We start from the raw sequence: 20,106 nt of genomic DNA, 5'->3' as shown, positions 1-20,106 counted from the left end.
AATGAGTACCAATAAGACATATCAGACATACCATAGATGGCAATAAAAACACGTTATATAATATACATCGAGAATTTATTAAACGCCTCACGCGGTGAGGTCGAGCGGTACATATTCACGGTGTGGAGGCGTACGCACAGCGAGCAGTAGCCGGCCGGCGCGCGCGCTGAGCAGCACGGAGCATCCGCCGGCCACGGCGCCACGCTCGGCTGCCAGCGCCAACTGATTCACTACGCGCCGCTCCACCTCGTGCTTGATTGAGCGCGCCCCGTAGTGCACGTCGTATCTGTAGGCACGCAGGGCTTGGGTTAGTTCTGACTGACATCGAAATTATGCACTATGTAGAAGGTTTCCGGTTACCCGTCGGCGAGTGCACCCAAGACACCGCCTTCCCAGCGAAGCTCAACAGAATGTCTGGCTCGCGCTTTCTCTGCCCACGCGCGTAACTCCATTTGCACGAGTGTGAGCAACTCCTGCCGCGAGAAGGGCAGGAAATATACGATCTCGTTGATGCGACCAAGGAACTCGTCACGCCCGAAATGCCGCTTAAGGATGGGCCGCACTACCGTGTCCTTGAACTTTCGGGACACCTGCAGCGCCTCCTCCTGCTCACCCTCGCCCTCGGGCGGAACGAATGCTTCGGAATTTTCGTCGTACTCTTCTGTAAATAATACTATTTATATGGCAATATGAAATATTATTATAATAATCACATCATAATCATCGATACCGTGAAAATTATATTAAAGCATTTCTGCATGAATAGTTCAATTTCTGTAGTTTGTTTCATGGTGAAAATGTTGTATAACAGTGATGATAATGTAGATGAGGTTCGCTCACTTCTGGTCTGGTCCGTGAGAGGAGCGGAAGCGGTGGGAGCGGTGACTGCGGGTCTAACTCGTTGCGCCGCGAGCGCCTCCGCCTCACGTCGCAGTCGCAGTCCGTACTGCGCGATTTCGTCCGACGCCAAGTTAGACGTCATCACAAAGATCGCATTCTTACACTCGATCAGCTTACCCTTGCCATCCGTGAGGCGTCCCTATTAACGATATTAAAATAAGTGATTATATCGTGTTATTATTTAATAAGACATATTTGAGTGTTTTTGTGTCGTATTCGTGAATTACCTCGTCAAAGAGCTGTAAAAGTACTGTAAGAACGTCAGGATGGGCTTTGTCTACTTCGTCGAATAAAACTACAGCATCCGCTCGTCGGGCGAGCGCTCTCGTTAATTGACCGCCTTCTTCATGACCCACGTATCCAGGCGGAGCTCCAATAAGCTTGGCTACTTCATGTTTTTCCTGGTATTCTGACATATCCAGTCGAATGAAAGCCGCAGGATCGTCACGATGCATATACCTTGCGAGCTGTTTCGCAAGTTCCGTTTTCCCGATTCCGGAGCTTCCTAAAAAAAGAAATACGAGCGGATGTTCTTCGTCCGCCCACCCGTTTTCTTTCCGACGTACAGCGGCAGCGACAGTTTCAATGGCCGCCGTCTGTCCAACGATATATTGTTTTAAACGTTGTTCTAAGGGAAACCGCCGTCGTTCCTCAGCCGCGGCGGCGGCAGCGGTCTCTTCCCAGCGTTGAATATGCTCTAGAATTACGTCACGTGTGGTAGAAGGGTCCCTAGCATAATGCAGTGCTCGACGCCCAGCATGATCTCGGGCAGTGGGGTCAGCACCGGCTTCCAGCAATGCTTTAGCAGACGTTGACGAATCTGATAGAGCAGCGTAATGAAGTGCTGTCCAGCCTAAGAAAGATGCGCGGGAATTCATTGCATTACAGAATTCATCTTCTCTTCTCTGTAACACCTCTAATGGATGCATTCCAGTTGAGGCCGCAGTAGCGGAGGCCCCTGCGTATTGTTCACGCAGATCAGGTTTTGCTCCAAGACGAAGTAACTCCTTTACTGTTGCTGGTTGATCGTTAGCAGCCGCGACCATCAAAGCTGTCCAGCCCAAAGCATGTCGTCTGTCTGCTGGCCCTCCTTCGCCATCGCCAGAATTTCGTCCATCATCTTTTCCCGTTTCCACCTGCCTTAATTAAATTGAAAAGAAAAAATAAAAACTATCAAAACAATAGAAAAAAGGATTAAAAAATTGTATAAAATATTTTTTAGACACATAAGCGATATCATGTAAATAATGTTCCTTTTACTTACTTTCGAAGTTCTTGAACATTTCCAAGTTTTGCAGCTATAAAAAATCTTTTTTCTGTAAAAATAGAAAGTTTATAAATGAGTTAATAATTTAATGGTGTATACCGAATATTATTTATTTCATTAATTATGACTAATATTTATTTTTTATTATGAATGAATGAAACCAATTTAAATGATTGCGTTAAGCATATTTCATACGTTACTTGAAATATATTAAATATATAGATGAAAAGTTTTAGACAAATAATAATATGCTGAATAAAAGTAACAGTATCTGCAAAATTTTCAAAACCAAATGACTTTTTATGTATAGTAATTGATTTAAATGAAAAAAGACACAAATGCTAGAATTATATATTTTTTTGTAATGCAAATTGTATGACAAGGTTATAACATTAAGAAATTGCTTACATTCATTGCCATTCAATCTGAGGTTTGAAATCTAAATAGAATTATAATTTACAAGCTATAATGAGTCGTCAGAACAAACCATTATACACATAATCAGCAGCGATGAGCGCTAGGCCGACTGAGGCAGCATGCACTATGTATCGACGCCGTCTCGACGAAGACGAAGTACTCAAATTAAGAGAGGTGCTTCGTCTTACTGGCACTGCAAACAATCTTACTGCACCGAATCGAAGCACCCTCGCGGCTGCGGACCGAATTGTTGACATTTCTTAAGAGACTCAATTTGATCAGTGCGCCGAAATGCTTTTAACAATAATTGCAATTGTGTTGTGGTCCAAAAAATTATGTGCAACCTATAGCAGCGCTGATGATTTTCCGCATTTTCAATGTTACGAGCGATTCGTCATATTTTTTTAAACTTTTGTTTTAATTTTATATGTTGTATCGACTTACATCATTTGTTAGAGAAAACTTGACATTACTTTTGTTGTTGAAAAGTCAGTGTCAATGTCATAAGAATTAAAAGTGTACAAAATCAGCTGATTGGTTTAAACTTTATTTGTTCGTACACAAAATTTATGAAATTAAGATATAAAAATAACTATTTTGAAATTTAGATACCTCAACTTTTATATATTGAAAATATTTAATCATATATACAATTATTTGTCTTACTTTCCGAACGTAATTTATGATATCATTGGTCATTGTATCGCTTTCAAACTCTGAGGCGAAAGCTCAAAGCTGATCTCTATTGGCTCAACTTGACAATTGACAGTTCAATAAATTTCAATTTCATTTTGAGGTGTGATATTTTATTAAACAAGACTTATAAAAATGATATGAATGCCTAAATTTATTACATAGATACAGAGTGTCTTAGATTTTGTACGAAATATTTCGCTTCTATAAAATAGGTTTGTTTATAAATTACTTGTTCCTAATGTGTTGACATATGAAGTGTGTCTGTTTTTATAAAAAGTTTCGCGGGGATTTGTTGTGTATCATTAAAAAATGGCTTTGGGTGGATCAACATTCCTGCAGAACGCTACAATGCTTGAGCAACTGCTCGAAGAAATCAATTTTCAGCGGACCAAGGAGATGCGGCAGTTGATGAAGGATGGTAAGTACTAATTGCCATTTAATCTTACAGGGTCGGTCATTAAAATAAGATTCCAATTAGAAATTATGAGTTTGTAACTTCATCTTATTTGACTTTCATTTGGTTTTAGTTTCTACAGCAGAATAAAATATACAAAATTAAAAATGTCTATAATATTATTCTCTTGAACAAACACATGCAGTATTAAAAAAAAAAGAAACGGATTTCAAACTTTTATTGTCGCCTTGCATCTCTCTGATGTTATGCCTAAAATGCTGTTATAAATATAATTTAAAAAAATATCATTTTTTATTATTTTACATAAATTCTTGATGAGATTTGCTTCTGTTATATTTAAGATTGATTAGAATTGAGGAAGGAGTGTGATTTCCCAAGTATACATTTACATGTTCCATTCAAATTGCTACAGCTCTGTTATGTCCCCTATATAAATTACTTGATTAATATATGTTTATTTAAAATAGAACATTTAAATACTTTAATTTTACTTTCAAAATTCTGATAATCTCTTCACCAACATTCAAAATACATTTTTTCCCATAATCCATAATAAATACCATAGATTATTAGTGATTTTGATCAATAATACAAAGTTAATTCAGTCTAAAAGCTTATTCTTTGTTTATTCTTTACTTCTACTGTGGTTGGTATAGACTATACTATACGATACTTGATTGGCTCAAATTTTCTTTTAATCATTATAAAAATAGTTTGATTTATTAGTATATTTTTTAGATTTTATTTGTATTAAAGAACAAGATGTTACTAATTATTGTCATTGTCTATTTCTTACTTTGCTGCTGCTCTGTGGAAACTGATGTTTTTTTCTTATTACTGTTAAATGTTCACAAAATATTCTATTTCTGGGATTGTATGTGTAATCAGGGATGTTAAAGAACTCCATAACCATAATGGAAAAAAATGGATATCTGAAATAAATATATATCCAAAACCATAACTGATTTTGATAAAAACATTGCTTATAATAATTTTGTTTTTGCATAGTGTGCATACCTAAAGAGAGTGACTAAAAGTTTTTTTAGGCTATTTGTTTCTTTCTGTGATTATACCCAATACCAAATAATAATCTAACAAAATCAAATTGTCTCCTTGTAATTTTCTCTTTTACTATTTCAAAATAATCTAATATTAGTAATTAAAACTATTTGAAACAGTTGAATAATCTTAAATAATTTTGTATCTATAACCATATTTGAAACTGATAAAATATTACTCATGTATCCATATCCATATCCGAAAATATATATCCTTAATATCCCCGTAGATAGCACAGTGTTGTTAATTTACCTGTTCGTAGGGCTCTGTGCAAGGCCCTCTGGGTAGGTACCACCCATGCATATTTTACTGCCAAACGACAATGATTCTTGTGTTTCAGTTTGAAGGGCAAGTGAACCAGTATAACTATATCCACAAAGGAAATAACATGTTAATTTCCAAAGTTTGTGGCATATTGGTGATATGAGGAATAATTAATATTGATTACTGTCAGGTCACTTTTAAGTTCTATGTAGTAATCATAATAAAAAGAATAAGAATGTTACCTTATATCATATTTTGCTTCTTAATAAACATTGTTAAAGTTTCAGTATAATTGTTTGAAATAAATCATGTATGATGTTTGATGTTAATAAGTTATATAAATGAGCTAATTTGGCACCCAATGATGAACCACTTAACGATACTGTGAAGTATAATGCACCGCATACAGCACAAACATGAGATCTTTGAAGTTGTCTTTTGTGCCTATGATTGCACAAGCTCACTTACTCTTCAGATTGAATGCAATACAAAGAATTGTTATTTTGAAGTTGAATAACCAATAGAATTTACAATTCAAATGGACAACAGTTGAAAACTATTATCAAACAAGCATATAATCATGACAACATTCACCTAACCTGAAAATTGATTGTCCTGAACTTGAACTGACAGATCTGTGCCTTAGGGACTATAATGAGTTTGTGATTGCCATTTAATAGATTTAATGCTGCATGATATAAGACAAGACCATAGAAGCAATTTGTTTGCTTGTTTTTTTTTTGTTTCTCCCGGGCAATTGTACTTACCTAACCTGAGCATGAGCAAAGGCATGCAATAATAGACTTTACGCTAGCCATTGCCATAAAATCTAGCACAAATGAAGAGAATTCCTAATGAAGAAATTACTCTGCAATGCCATATTTGCCCCACATGTAGCTCATAGTTGACTAATAATCAATCAGTCAACTAAGAGCTAAGGGAGATAAAAATAAAAATTGACGGGTATATAAAAAAATAGCGGCTCCACACGGTTTTAAACATATAAATGTTAGAGCTCTGCCATCTCCTCATGTGTTGCATATTATTCGACTCTGACTGAAAGTTTGAATTTACGCGAATAAACGAACATACATAACATAGATTGTATGTCTGTTAACATGCATTGCAAGGATCTTTTCAATGAAACTCGGTATACTGATTATGTTAGATCTATACATATATTAGTTCCTCATAAATACATCCGTTATTGTAAAAAATTTATTCGTAAAAGCTTTAATGTGAGAGATGTGATGTGAGATGCATTCTAGCATGCGTGTGCTAGAACAAGTTCACATATCCTGTTTATATGTTTTTTCAAAGCTTTTAAAAAAAAGTAACCTATGTTCATCATTGGGCTTCAAGTTTGTACTTTGTAATATTCTATTAAAATAGGTTTAATGATTTAGCCGTAAAAATATAACAAATATACGAAAATAAAAAAATATGAATGTTTGGAGTTTTGCTAACTTGCAAATAGCCATATAAACGTGAAAAAAGTTATTTTTAAATCATAGACAGACTCATCCGTATTATTTATATATAAGACTAAAATAGTGGACAACAAAAACCTACCAAAATGCAAAACTAATTTTAATTATATACTGACGGAGTCATAAACTGCATCGAAGTTTGGGATTACATTCGAATTAATATTTTTGATAAGTATCCAAACTTTTTAGAATAAACTAAATTAAGAGTTCTAGACTGTCAATTACAAATTAAAAAAACAAAATTTAAAAATAGAACTGCATTAAAAGATAAAATAATGATAGCCAAAATAAAATGTATGCAGTTTTAAATTCGTGTGTTACTAAAAGAGTAATTATATGATAATTATAGTGTAAAGTTTGAAAATATTATTTTTATTTGCAATTTAAATTATTGTTGCCAATAGTAGTAATATATAAATAGAAAGAATGATTATTTACATAAGGATTATTAACATTATCTTCTTAAATGTATACAAATATGAATAAGGCGAGATGTTATACTTTTAATGAAGCTTTTTGTACTACTACTCTAAGGTCCCAAGTATTTTAACAGCAAATGAGATAAAAACATAATTTGGAAAAGGACACGAATATGTGGATCGTTTGTTCGCTTCAGCTTTTTCCACAGCCGCTCCGGCCCGTAAAATTGTTTTTTTTTTTATATGAGATGGCCAGCGTGTCAACGCACGTAGCGTCCAATACTAGGGCCTGTTTTCATTCCCAGGGAAACAATGTCAGTCCACCGGGTCTTAACATCATCCCGACTAATTCAACGGGACTCAATGAGAGCAGGAACGTCGATGGTGGAAAGAGCCCTTTTTATTGTATCATTAAGTTAAAACTGGCAAAAAGCCTACCTGAACTCCTTGGACAAGAAACACCATGTAATCCGAAAGAGTCCACTTCCTTTCAACAAAGATATCTGGGCTCGAATCAAAGCGGTCCCAGTTTGAGACCAAATTAGACCAACAGCATTGATTATTAGTCTTTTAAACTCAACAAAAGTTTCGTAACAACAAATATGGATACGTGGTATCCATATTTATGGTTACGATACCCGGTAGACCGGAAGAACTTTAGAACTCGAGCAACTACCCATCGTGGCGGCCGATTTATTGTTTCAACTTCCTTACGAAATCGTTTCCTCACTTCAGTAAACATAATAACAGAAAGTGCTTCGAGTAAACGTGAGTACAAAAACAATTAGAAGGGGCAAGCGGTACTCACTCCTTTTAGACCAGTAAATGGTCCAAAGCTGTCTGCAGCTCACAGGCAAGCTCCTAATAGGGTCCTTTCAAATATACAAACTTACACTTAAGGAAACTTACACTTAAGATACTACGCTGGTATGAAGTTAACTAACCAAACTATAAAAGTTTGAATACTTGGTTAAAATATTTTAAAGGCGTCTTGAACATTGATGCCGTTTTTGAATCCGTCAGTGTATAATTCAGTTTGTTTGCTTTTGAAGTGTTTAGCCGTTTTGAAGATTACCCAATAACATATAACATAAAGGGCAGACAGACAAAAATAAAATAGTTTTTGTTTTGGTAACTCCCAAATAGCCAAATGAACTTCGAGGGACAGTTATTTTGAAATCAAGGGCAGTAATTTATTCATTTGTAGAAAACAACTCCAGTGATACTTTGTTTAATTTTGGAAACTGTATTGGTCAATGTTTTGTCTTTGTACTTTTGTTTAAATGTGTTGCTTTGTACTGTTTGTTTCCTTAACACAATAAAATAAAAAATAAGATGTAAATTAAGTATAGTGGTATGTTTATTATAGTTTTTTATGCGTTATGCTGAACATGACCGTCTGTCTTATAAAGTGCCTTGGTCGTCCCAAAAGGCCTCGTGAATAAAAAATCGAAAGTGCCGGAACAACTTTTCCCCTTTAAGAAAGCTACGCCGTGTTACGAGTGGAGTACGGCACGATAGGGGCCATAGATTCGTTTTGTTATATCAATAAAAGGATACGGGATACCCGTATTCTTTCGCGCATCAATCCCATAATCTTTCCAGAGTTTCACTTTTGCTTAAATTGTGATGAAACCTAGTATATGTATAATTAATGGCTATTCAGAACAAGAAGAAAATGAAATTAGTACAATATAAAATAAAACTAATCTATATAGAAAAGACATTTATTGAACTTTGAATTACAACAGCAATGGTATAAACTGTCATTTATTATACTCACTAACAGACATCAATCAAACTTTAGTATTATAAATACATTGGGGTCCGTAATGGCTTTGGTGAAATTTTACAAGATTTTTATAAAAGTTTTATTTTTCCTCAATTCCTTTATTTATAAATAAAAGCTATAATAACATTTACAGTTTAATACAAATTTTCGTTCTATTTATCTTATATACCTACAATTGTTCGAGAAAACGCATCCTTCAGTGGACAGTTTGGCCAACTTTTAATCGAGTACGAATACTTTAATTTGCGGTTTCGGAATGTGTTAGTAAACGCAACTTCGTCTCCGAGAGCCTCTAGTAAGATATAGTATCGACTTTTCCATACTGGTGATATATTAATTTTACTTCATATAGTTGAGTTCAATATCACCACAACATTAGTCCTATTATCCTACTATAAATTGTAACAAACAATAAATTAACAAATAAATATAATACATAGTATATAACGTAAAACTTTGAAATATTTTACAACAGATATGCAAGAGTATACTGAATCTCCTACACAAGAGTTCTTGCTATAATATACAATCGATGATTGTAATCTGTAATGTTAGCTTTTGTCGTCGGGTGCTTTGTGGCGCTCGACATCGAAAAGCTAACAATAAATTCAATAAATAATCATAGCATTATGCAAGGTTTAACATCGAGCTCTGGCAATTTAATATCAAAATTATATCGAGACTGCATTAATATAACTATATTTAAACACGTTTTTAAAACTAGCATCTATCACATATAATTTATAAGTAAAATAAGATTTCGTTATTGATCTTTCAATTTGTTTACGAGATTAAATTATCATACATAAGAATATGAAGCGACACCGAAACTTTTAATATTCATGGTAAAAAAAACAAACATGACTTTGAATACAATGTTGTATGCAAATTACATCTAAGCCATTAGTTAGATCAAGATGTATTTAAATTTTCTTCGAAGGCACTTTACGATTTGAATGACCATGGATTCAGACTCTCTTAAAAATAAACGAACTATTGCCGTGTCCTATGACACACGTCGTGATTATTCAACGTGCATTTCATGAATAATAACAACGAAGCTGATTTAACATTAAACCGATTCATAATTCTTATTTCAAGAATGAATTAGTACTTTGTATTATATTGCAGACTCAGGTTTCGTGGTCCTGCAGGGAACGACTTACTGGACAGATCTATTTGTACGCCACTTCCTATTTCAAGAGGAACAGTCGATCGACTGCGACGATTTACTGTTTTTTGTTCGCAAACGTCACGTCAAAGGTTCATCGCGCTACCTGCCCAAGTATGAGGTACGTACCTTTCGTATGCTATTTAAATTTTTATCAACTTCAATGTTTATAAGATAACATTTAAATTTTAGGATTATCTGATAATAATATTTTACTGCTGTGGTAATGGTATCGTATCGTAGTATCATGTATTAATTTTAATGATACGAGTAACTAGATAACATTAGTTTTTCATTTAAAACAGACATTTCTGAAACGAGTAGTAAGCGTGTTTTTAATAGGCATTTAATAACATAATAAATACTTTATTGATAAGACTGAATTATATTATAATATTATTATGATTATAAACAAGTTATTACATCTTAGTTCATTTTGTTCTAAATTTGTTCGTACTATATTAGCCGATAGACGTCGCGACCAGCTAGCATAACACATGATTTTTAGAATCCAGGTCAGATTAAACAGATTATGCTATCTAATTGTTACTCGATATCTAGTGCCTACGTATGAATAATGGAAAATTGTAGTTGTCTTGTTAATACACTACATTAAGGTTCTAATTTATAAATTCATTTATATAAAAATACTTTCGCAATCAGTAAATGATTTGTGCACCTAATGTTCCCAAATATCCTATAATACAAATAGTAGTGTTAACCTGCACGAGATTCTCGAAGTCCCTCGCGTGTCGCGCGCGGTTTCCAGGGTACCGATACGAACTGCTTGATACGAACGATCGCCAATGTTTATAGGTTAGCACCATTTGGATTATAGATACTATATTCTATTAGAACAATCTTTGGATATACAAAAAGTTTGCATCGATAACAGTTGTGTATTTCATTTTAAACAATATAAAAATATCATTTCTTACAATAGGATGCAATTACAATTACAACATGAAAAATGTACAATGCTGTCTACTAGTCTAGACGCACCACCTCGCACACTCGATACAGCGCTCAGAATATTCTCTCGAACTCTCACTCAACGCACATCAAAAACTAATCACAGTATATTTTGTTAATAAATATTATTTTTTTAGTTAGACTCGAGACTGTTCAATAACCACTTATAAAATATACAATTTATAAAACAAAAAAATTTACAACATTTGATAGTACGTAATTGATCGATTATTATTGTTCTTTGTCAAATGAAAATCGAATCTTAAATCTATTTAACAATAAAAGCTTATGAAGTCGATTAAGAATAGTTTGCAATAGGTATAAGGTTATCACATTTGACACACAGACCGCACACGGTTTCGAAGCTTCACCGGCTCACCCGCCGCCCGGTCGGCCGGTTTGTTCGCAGACGGACGTGGAGGTGTTTCGCAAGGACTCCAAGAAGCTGCCCATCGGTGACCCGGAGATCGACTGGGAGGAGACCGTCTACCTGAATCTGATCGTGCACCAGTTCGACTATACGCTCACTCTGGCCATCTGCACGCGGACCAGCCCCAAGGAGCTGCAGGTGCTGAAGCGGCACTCCCAAAAGGTGAGCGTCATACGCGTTCCGGTGGCGGCGACGATGGGCGAGCGCGTCACTAGCTGAGCCGGCTGAACAGCTTTGTGCGTGGCCAGGGCAGCGGCCAGTCGTAGCGCCTCGGCACCGGTCCTCGCACGTTTCTCTCCAGGTACGTGAACAGCCAGTACCACCACTCACGCTGTATCATGTAGTGATTGTAACCGTTGCCGCTGCGATGCGGGGTAACGAGCAACGAATGGAACGTCCAGAACAATCGTGTAGTTACGTAGTACGCTATTACAACATCTACCGTGTAATGACCGTGCGCCAGCAGCACGAACGATACGCCGAGAAGAGCCGAGCCCCACATCGCCCAGTGTACCGGCCATAGCTTTTTCGGTGAGTATTCTGCAACGATTAGGTAACTCAAAACTAACACCATCGTATGTCCTGAATATATATAATCTCCGCAATAAGTATGTTTTCCATTAATAGACAGCCCGAAACCTGATATCAAGTAAAACATTCTTCTGATAACGAGCAGCGGTGTTGTATTGTTACTTTTAGGACTACAGTAATAGGTGGTACTGGAAACAGGCAGTACGGTCACAAACATGGTGACTGACCTATATAGATACAATAGACCGATTATAAAGAATAGTCGTCGGGCGACTATAAATCGATGTTTATGGAAGACGACGACTAACATGGCAACCGTCGTAGATATCATTATCAAGTACTCCGACACAGCTAGACCCCAGTCCCGCGCGCTTATATTGTCGAGCACAATGTCATTCAGTGGTGGCGTTGTATTTCTATCTGGAAGCCGCTCATGTACTAATGACAGTGACATCATGTTAACACATACGCAAATAAATAGGAAAAAGAAAGATAATATTGTCTTCCATATTTCTTTGGGATATCTTTCCTCGCGAACTGTGCCGGGAGGTATCTCCACCATGAAATCGCCAGCATGAGCGCGCTGAGGAGAGTGATCTTGATCCGGATCAGACTCATCGGTGGTAGGCTGTGGCACGTCCGTTTTGACTGTGCGTGCCAACAGCGGCTGTCGCTGCATCAACTCCGCTTGGCTCGGCATGTCTCTTCTGTCGCTTTGGCGTCCCGATGCGTTGTTGTTTAGGTCATTCCGTTTGAGGCGCGCCTCAAAATTAATACCCTTGATGTCCTCACGCGCGGTGTTTGTAGCTATGTCAACATGACACAGCAGCGGAGGCGTAGGTGGCGAGGGCGGCGAGGGCGCGCACGGCACCAACGCTAGCTGCTTGGCAGGTAGCTCATTGGCAAGATACACGCGCACCGACTCGACCAGGGGTTCCGCAAAGTTGATCTGCTTGGGCGGTGAGGGCTCCTTATCCGGGGAGCGTGCTGAGATCGTCATCCAATCACCATTGGCTTGTATTGGACCTGAAATTATAATAAGGCACATTTACAACACCGGTTTTATATGTAAAGAAATACAAACAGGAAAAAGTAATTATTAGGTAATTATTTGTTATAATTTTCAATGCTTAATTCTACTCACAAAGAGTTTACACTTAAAATTCAGCTCAAAAGACAGTGAAGTTTATTAAAATTTACAGAAACAACCGGTTTTTTTAATTTATACTAACGCTTATAGTTATTCTATGTGGGAATGAATGATATGAAGTTAAACGTTAAACGTAAACATAAATAAAACAGAATCCATTATGTTGATGATATATTTGTTTTGTTCTTCATTACGATTTCACAACTACAACAATTATTTGAACTTACGTCGAGCAAATGCTTCATATTTTATAGTTAATTCTAGATATATATTTTTTGTAAACAAATGAGAGAGAAACGGGGTGAACAGTTCAAAGACCGTGAATACAAAGCACGAGGGGCGCGCGGTGGCCGTTCTCCTTTGTGTCATTTGCTAATTAACGATTGTCTGTTAGTTTGTTGCGGATCGCGGTGCATCGGGGTCTGCACGTCCTACTCATGAACGGGATGCATTCGCGAAACGGACGAATATAGATCAGTCGAAACGACAGATTTCTCTGTGCATGTGTGCGATATGCTCGTCTAACTTCATAGTGCACATGCATCGCGGTAGAAAGCGCACGGAAGTTGCATAGTGTACAGTATCGGGACTCACTCGATCAATGTGCGAGCTGTCATTCCGGCCGAGCGCGGCTCTTCATCGATTCGGCGTGTCGATAGTCCTATGCGCCCGATAGAAAGCCAGGCCTGACTCGCGTCCGGTGAATTAGGAATAAACGAGGTCGCTTCTTTACACTATCTCATACACATCACTTTTGGCATGCGTGGAAAGCGCTCCAAACCGAGCTTCACTGGTCGAACTTCACTCACACTGTTGCACTGCGCACTGTATCGCGGCCCCAGTCTCGATGAAAATATTATTTTATTCGACGGGCTGCGCGGTTGCGAGCGAGCTTGTATGGTGACGGCCGCGTACTAGAAAAGATGTAACACTGGTTGGCTTCGGTACGGCAGCGGCGGCGCTCGTGTGCCGTCGGGTCCCTTCGCGCACGCTCGGCTCAATGGGAATGATTACGCGGGGTGACGTCACCGACAGGCGCTCCCCTCCTCGGCCCCGCTCGGTGCTCTTATACCGGTGACTAGCGGCCCTACTACGTGACCGTGGATGACATTCGAGTTCTGGTATCATTCATATTCTAGATATTTTTATATCAAAATATAAATTAATATATTGTTGATGTTAAATCATAAGACATAAAATACGGATAAGAGTATAATTTAGACGCAAGGACTAAATGATAATAATTAACAAATTATTAAAGAACGATACATTTAGTAGGTAAATAGTTTAATTACTCTTAATTATAAGATGTAATTTATGTTCCACGAATTTAATAAAAATGTAAATATTTATTACTATTCTGTGGTTCGCTTAAATAAAGTTGTTAGTGCATAACTTTAGCTTTTTATAAAAATTTAAACGAAAAGAAAATATTTAATACCTTATAAGAACGTAAAGTAAATGAAACAATCTTTAACATTTCCATTATATATAAGTTAAACACTTATGACATTCGTATGTTGAGGCAGAATAGGAACCCTTAGAAACTTTGTCACTGTCTGATTATCTTTCTGCCTTGTATCTGTGTATCAGGTTTCTGTATGTTTCTGTGTGTGTGAGAGACAGGGAGAGAAACATCGTAATAATTTCCACTTATTATGAGTTAAGGATTAATGATAATTAATTGTGTGGTTTTTAATTTGAGCCTACTTATTAAGTACTTACATAAAAAGAACCAACAATTTGTTTCACTATTTGTTCAGTTAAGTTTTATGGAAATAATAAAACTATTTAAAACTGGTTTTATGTCTGGTATAATGTTATCTTTAAGGAGACTAAATTGAGCTCAATCGTAAAACTTGTTCTCTTGCTATTTCGGGTATTTCTAAATTCCACAATTATTTTTAAACAAAATATAAACGTTTCAATTTCAGCAGAAATGCTATCGAATTATTATTTTGCAAGCACGTGTTGAAGTGCTAGTTAAAAAAAAAAACTGTAATTTTATTCGTATTCCATATTAATTAAATACCGAAAAATTTGGTTACATTTAACAGGTTTTTAATAAGTAACCAAGATAGAAAACATTATAACATGTAGTAAAAATATTTACCCGAAAGAGGCGATTTTTTTTCGATTCATGAGTCGCGCAATGGGTAGTATGTAATAGAATATTAATTACTAGAATTGTCATTAGGCAAACATTCAGCTCAATAATTTGGGTGTGTAGAAGATTTCGTCCTCGCATCGCAATACAGAGGAAATCTTGTATGATAGTAAATATAATAGTTTTTAAATACGATATCTTCGTATAGTCCAGTGATGACCAATCCATTTTACTTTATATTGTTATTATCTATTACGTACCTACTTTAATATTTTATATATCTGTGTATCACGAAGCACGATAAAATAGAATATTAATCTCATAATACGAAGAACTAATTTAAGCAAACGAATACGTAGATAATACTGGAATGTAAGCTTATAACAGTTGACCAAAGATTCTTGAACTGAGATAAATATTATGTATATAGTGAATTACTCGCTGGAAGCCGGTTTTGATACCGGCGTATTCCGGCGTTTACGCCCGGGTCTCCGCCCCCGCTTGCCCAAACTTACGGAATCTTGACGAAGGTCATATTGTGATGACCCACGAATACATATGAACGTGTCAACCGAATATGGAATGTTTTGGTATCGATTCTTTCAAAGACATAATTCAGTTTTACTTAAAAAAAACAGAATAAGTACCTAGTAAAATGTTTAGTGAGGGTATTACGATAAATTAGTGAAAAACTGTTTTTGAAATCGATTTCAATTTATAATCTGTTACAAACTGTACTTTTTATCTCAGTAATGTAATATTTCAAATAAATGTTCCTGATTGAAGCTCAAAACGAGTTTACTATTGAAATATAAAGACGATCCACGAGGAGGTGAATTGAATGGTAGTGTAATAATTAAATGATAGAAGTAGAGGCGTAAATCGTGGAAGAATCAATGATCAATTGCGGTCAATTGACAATGAGACCCGAGCGGTGAGATCTTGCTTGAATAACAGCTACATCGAATATTTTTCTTCTATTTTAGGCCATCTTCCTCAAAACAAGTGTAATGATTTATGACTGCATGCTTAGTTTGTACGTATCTCTGTAACAGGATGACATGATGACTGTGATAATTTTACCATATCAGGCGTCGATACTAATATACTAATATTCTTCAACATTGTGGATTTGAAATAGGATAAATTGAATCAAAAGAACTAACAATTTATCTCAAAAAATCATGAAATATATTTTTTAATTTTAATTTAAACCACACGTATGGACTCTGCTGTCAAGAAACTCTGCATTTTACTTTTCTAATCTAATTTTTATGCTCCTTATTCTTAAAATCATCAAGTTTTTTATATAACACTTGTTCAAGTTTTTTATATAACACTTGAATTCTCATTTGTCGAGCAGCCCAGACTCCCATTTAACCATCAAACATTTAAATTTAACTTCTACAAGGCCGATTTCATGAATATTGGTATAGAGCTTGGAAAATGTAACTGGGCAGAAATATTTGGGAAGAGCAATGATGTGAATAACATACTCGTAAAATTTTATAATACTATCGGTACCATAATTGAGAAATATGTTCCTAAACATAAAGTTAAAAAATCACAATACCCGGCCTGGTTTGATCGTAACTTAAAAAGATGTTTAAAAGAAAAATATAATGTTAGGTGTCGTTTCCGAAAATATAAAAATCCAATGGATGAATTGGAGCTGAGGTTATTAAATTCACGTTGCACTCGTTTGGCCGTTTTGTCTTACAATAAATACATTAGTGAGTCTGAAAAAAATATTTCGAAGAACCCTAAACACTTCTGGTCATATGTTAAAGCTAAACGCGGAGGTACTAGTTCCTATCCTACAAGTATAACTGATGGCTTTGTAGTTACCTCAGACGGTGTGAAAATTTGTGAAATGTTTGCATCACACTTTGCATCTGCATATAAAAACAGTAGTCTCCGAAAGTCTGATCGTAGGGATTCTTTGGATTACAACGTGGGTAGCAGTCAAAATTTAACAATACCTCTTATAAATGGTGGTGCTTTACTGAGAAAGCTTAAAAGTCTTGATGAGGGCAAGGGTGCAGGCCCGGACGGGATCCCACCCATCTTCTTAAAAAGATGTGCTACATACTTGGTTGAGCCTTTACTGCTAATATTTAATATGTCCTTACAAACGGGAGAGTTTCCCACAGAATGGAAGAAAGCAAGAGTGGTCCCAGTTCACAAGGCTAATGACGAAAATATTGTATCAAACTATCGGCCCATTTCTATTTTGTCAACACTAGCTAAGGTATTAGAGTCGCTTGTATGCCCTTTTATACAACGTCACTTTAAGCAAAGTTTATGCAATCATCAACATGGCTTTGTTCAATCTCGTTCGGTTTGTACTAATTTAGTGGATCTCACAGAAAACTTAACAGAGGCTTTGGATTCTCATAATCAGGTAGACGTTGTATATACCGATTTCAGTAAAGCTTTTGATTGTTTACCCCATGATATATTGATAAGGAAAATTTCTGCTTACGGAATTTTTGGGAATTTACTGGAATGGATAAGGTCTTACTTGGAAAATCGTACATTTTCCGTGGTGATTAATGGTTTTCATTCTAAATCACGGAAGATAACTTCCGGTGTACCACAGGGCTCTCATCTGGGACCAATCTTGTTCACTATATTTGTTAATGATATACCTTCTGTCGTTAGATTTTCTCAAACTTATATGTATGCTGATGATCTAAAAATAGCTAAAGTTATACATTCTGAGCGGGATTCCGTGTTGCTACAGAGAGACCTCGACGAGTTGGTCAATTGGTGTTTGCGCAATGAAATGGAGCTTAACACTAAAAAGTGTTTTTTCGTACAGTTCGGCCGTAGGAGAAACTTTGTCACGTTCCAATACCATATTGCTCACAATAGCATCGCGGAACTTGAGCAGATCCGTGACTTGGGTGTACTATTCGACAAAAAATTGACATTCGTACCACATACTGAACAAATTGTAAATCGGGCTTCAAAAATGTTGGGGTTTTTGCTGAGGAATGCTGCGGGGTTGCGTTGTAATAGGGTTCGGATACTGTTATATAATTCTCTTGTGCGCAGCATCTTGGAGTATTGTTCGGTGGTCTGGAGGCCTCACTATGCGACTCATTCTCTACAGATTGAACGTGTGCAAAAAAGGTTTTTAAACTACCTTTTGTTTGCAAACGGGATGTCAAAAAGGAAAATGCGGTCTTATCGTGAACGGCTGAAGTACTTCAGGATGATTTCCTTAGATGAACGTAGAAAGCGCTTGGACCTGTTTTTTGCTTCCAAAATTTTCACTAATGAGATTGATTGCCCTCAGCTATTACATAAATTTAACATACGTGTACCAATAAGGCCTCCTCGTTACAAAATAACTCCCTTATATCCACCACCTCGAAAAACTGTGTTCGGATCAAACTCCCCCGTTTCCAGACTTAGCAAGCTGGTTAATGATTACAGCGACGTGTTTGATATTTATGACGACTCAACGAAAAGAATTCGGTCACTGTTAAACACCTTACCTCGGTCACCTTAAAATTGTATTTGTCCGTCTTATGGTTCACTTTTAGTTTTTAATTTAATCTTTTCATTGTTTATTTAAATTTTTTTTTTTTTGTAACTTTACCTTTTTTTAATTTTTGTTTTTGTTTTTACTGCGGCTCGCGCTGGGAGGTCTAATTTAGATAGTAATTAAGCATGATGTATCTACCTATAAATGTTTGTCACACCTAGTTTTAAGTTATGTGTACCTATTGTATATTTTTCTTACGTATGTGATGATGTGAACAAATGTTGGTGGATCAAATAAATAAATAAATAAATAAATAAATAACACCTAACAACGTAGAACACAATACGTAAATTAATATTAAAAATCGATGTTAACTACATAGCATGCAGCAGTTACGGAGCTTTACAAGTCTAGACACATTTTTAGTATCGTTTGACGACATTATGACTAGTATAATGTTACAACTGCAACCACTAAACAAACCAGCTTGATATGCAAATTATTGAATATCAAACACGCCATTAAAGTTCTTATCTCGTAAGCGGTGATGGTTTAGAATGGCTTGCTAGGTAGTATTATAGATTACGTTTGTATAACATATGATAAAGAGCGCATCTAAGAATAGTGATTAAATGGATAGCTTAACTGTGTAGGTATATATAAAATATTTACATTATAGAATGTTATCTACAAAATAAAAAAAAATATTCTTCTCTTTTTCTTCTTTTTTTTTTTAACTACAAGAAATATGTTTTTATACATTTGTTTTATGAGCTGTAAAACAGGGGTGCTTGTCAATTTGACATTTGACATAGTACAGATTTATTTTTTATTATTATTGAAGCTAGCATTTTAAGAAAGCATTTTATCTCTAGAACATAGTATACAATAAAGTCGCTTCCCGGCGTCTATATGCTTAGGTCTTTTAAACTATGCAACGGATTTTAGTACGGTTTTCATCAATAATACATGCATGTTGTAGAAGAGAAAAGCTGAGAATTTCGATTTTTTTCTTTTTTTGTTCGTTCTTCAATCTAAATATTGTATGTATAATCCTAACGTACCCGTGTGATGAATCGTTAAGTTATTTTCATTTCAATTTACGATGTATGAGTTCCAACGATGTTTGTCGACTCGTTCGATATGTGACCAGACTCTGGAGCCAGCTCAAAGCTTCGCGGTCAAGGTCGAATGGCATCTCATTGTGTAACAGACGCCTCTAGTCCCGACCGGCTTCATTATCAAACATCGCTTTATAAAAATTATCGAACGGTATTTTATATTTAAAAGTAATTTTGTATTGTATGTATTATTTCGTACTCGGAATTATATACTGTATACACAATAGCATAGCATAAATAAGAAATTAATATCATATTAAAAACATAGAAAGTATGAATATATATACAGCGTATATCGTAATTTAAATACGAGTATGTATAGTTTCATAGTTAAACGAAATTCTTACTTTAATTCTATCCGCAACAGTTAATACGTCAGATATTACGCAACTGAAGGAAACTCAAATAA

General features: G+C 35.8%; 4 protein-coding genes across 5 annotated transcripts in view; 2 read left to right on the top strand and 2 right to left on the bottom strand.

The window, feature by feature from the left end:
• Positions 1-58: 58 nt before the first annotated feature.
• LOC125077893 (caseinolytic peptidase B protein homolog) lies at positions 59-3,048 on the bottom strand. Its single transcript, XM_047690005.1, has 6 exons — positions 2,655-3,048; positions 2,165-2,216; positions 1,128-2,040; positions 841-1,039; positions 361-661; positions 59-286 (listed from the first exon to the last, which is right to left on the bottom strand). The coding sequence occupies exons 1-6, from the start codon at positions 2,839-2,841 to the stop codon at positions 88-90; spliced, it is 1,851 nt and encodes a 616-aa protein (XP_047545961.1). The 5' UTR covers positions 2,842-3,048; the 3' UTR covers positions 59-87.
• Positions 3,049-3,392: 344 nt separating this feature from the next.
• LOC125077797 lies at positions 3,393-10,068 on the top strand. The gene is made up of 2 exons (XM_047689861.1): positions 3,393-3,698; positions 9,851-10,068. The coding sequence occupies exons 1-2, from the start codon at positions 3,590-3,592 to the stop codon at positions 10,066-10,068; spliced, it is 327 nt and encodes a 108-aa protein (XP_047545817.1). The 5' UTR covers positions 3,393-3,589.
• LOC125077796 (phosphatidylcholine:ceramide cholinephosphotransferase 2-like) overlaps positions 8,641-20,106 on the bottom strand; it is an 86,740-nt gene continuing 75,274 nt past the window's right edge. The window contains exons 1-2 of one of the 2 annotated variants that reach the window (XM_047689860.1): positions 13,568-13,705; positions 8,641-12,849 (exon numbers count right to left, since the gene is read on the bottom strand). In XM_047689860.1, coding sequence (XP_047545816.1) covers positions 11,504-12,823 — 1,320 coding nt within the window. In that variant the 5' untranslated portion in view covers positions 12,824-12,849; positions 13,568-13,705 and the 3' untranslated portion in view covers positions 8,641-11,503. Of the gene's footprint in view, positions 12,850-13,567; positions 13,706-20,106 lie in introns of those variants that run through there. The other variant, XM_047689859.1, reaches the window with a different exon arrangement.
• LOC125077795 overlaps positions 14,009-20,106 on the top strand; it is a 30,462-nt gene continuing 24,364 nt past the window's right edge. Inside the window, exon 1 of the mRNA XM_047689858.1 lies at positions 14,009-14,094. The gene's annotated coding sequence lies outside the window, so the exon portion shown is untranslated. The remainder of the gene's footprint in view (positions 14,095-20,106) is intronic.

The sequence above is a fragment of the Vanessa atalanta genome, chromosome 4 (assembly GCF_905147765.1).
Source record: "Vanessa atalanta chromosome 4, ilVanAtal1.2, whole genome shotgun sequence".
Taxonomy (NCBI): domain Eukaryota; kingdom Metazoa; phylum Arthropoda; class Insecta; order Lepidoptera; family Nymphalidae; genus Vanessa; species Vanessa atalanta.
Note: the sequence above shows the minus strand (reverse complement) of the source record. Positions and strands in the feature narration are given on the sequence as shown.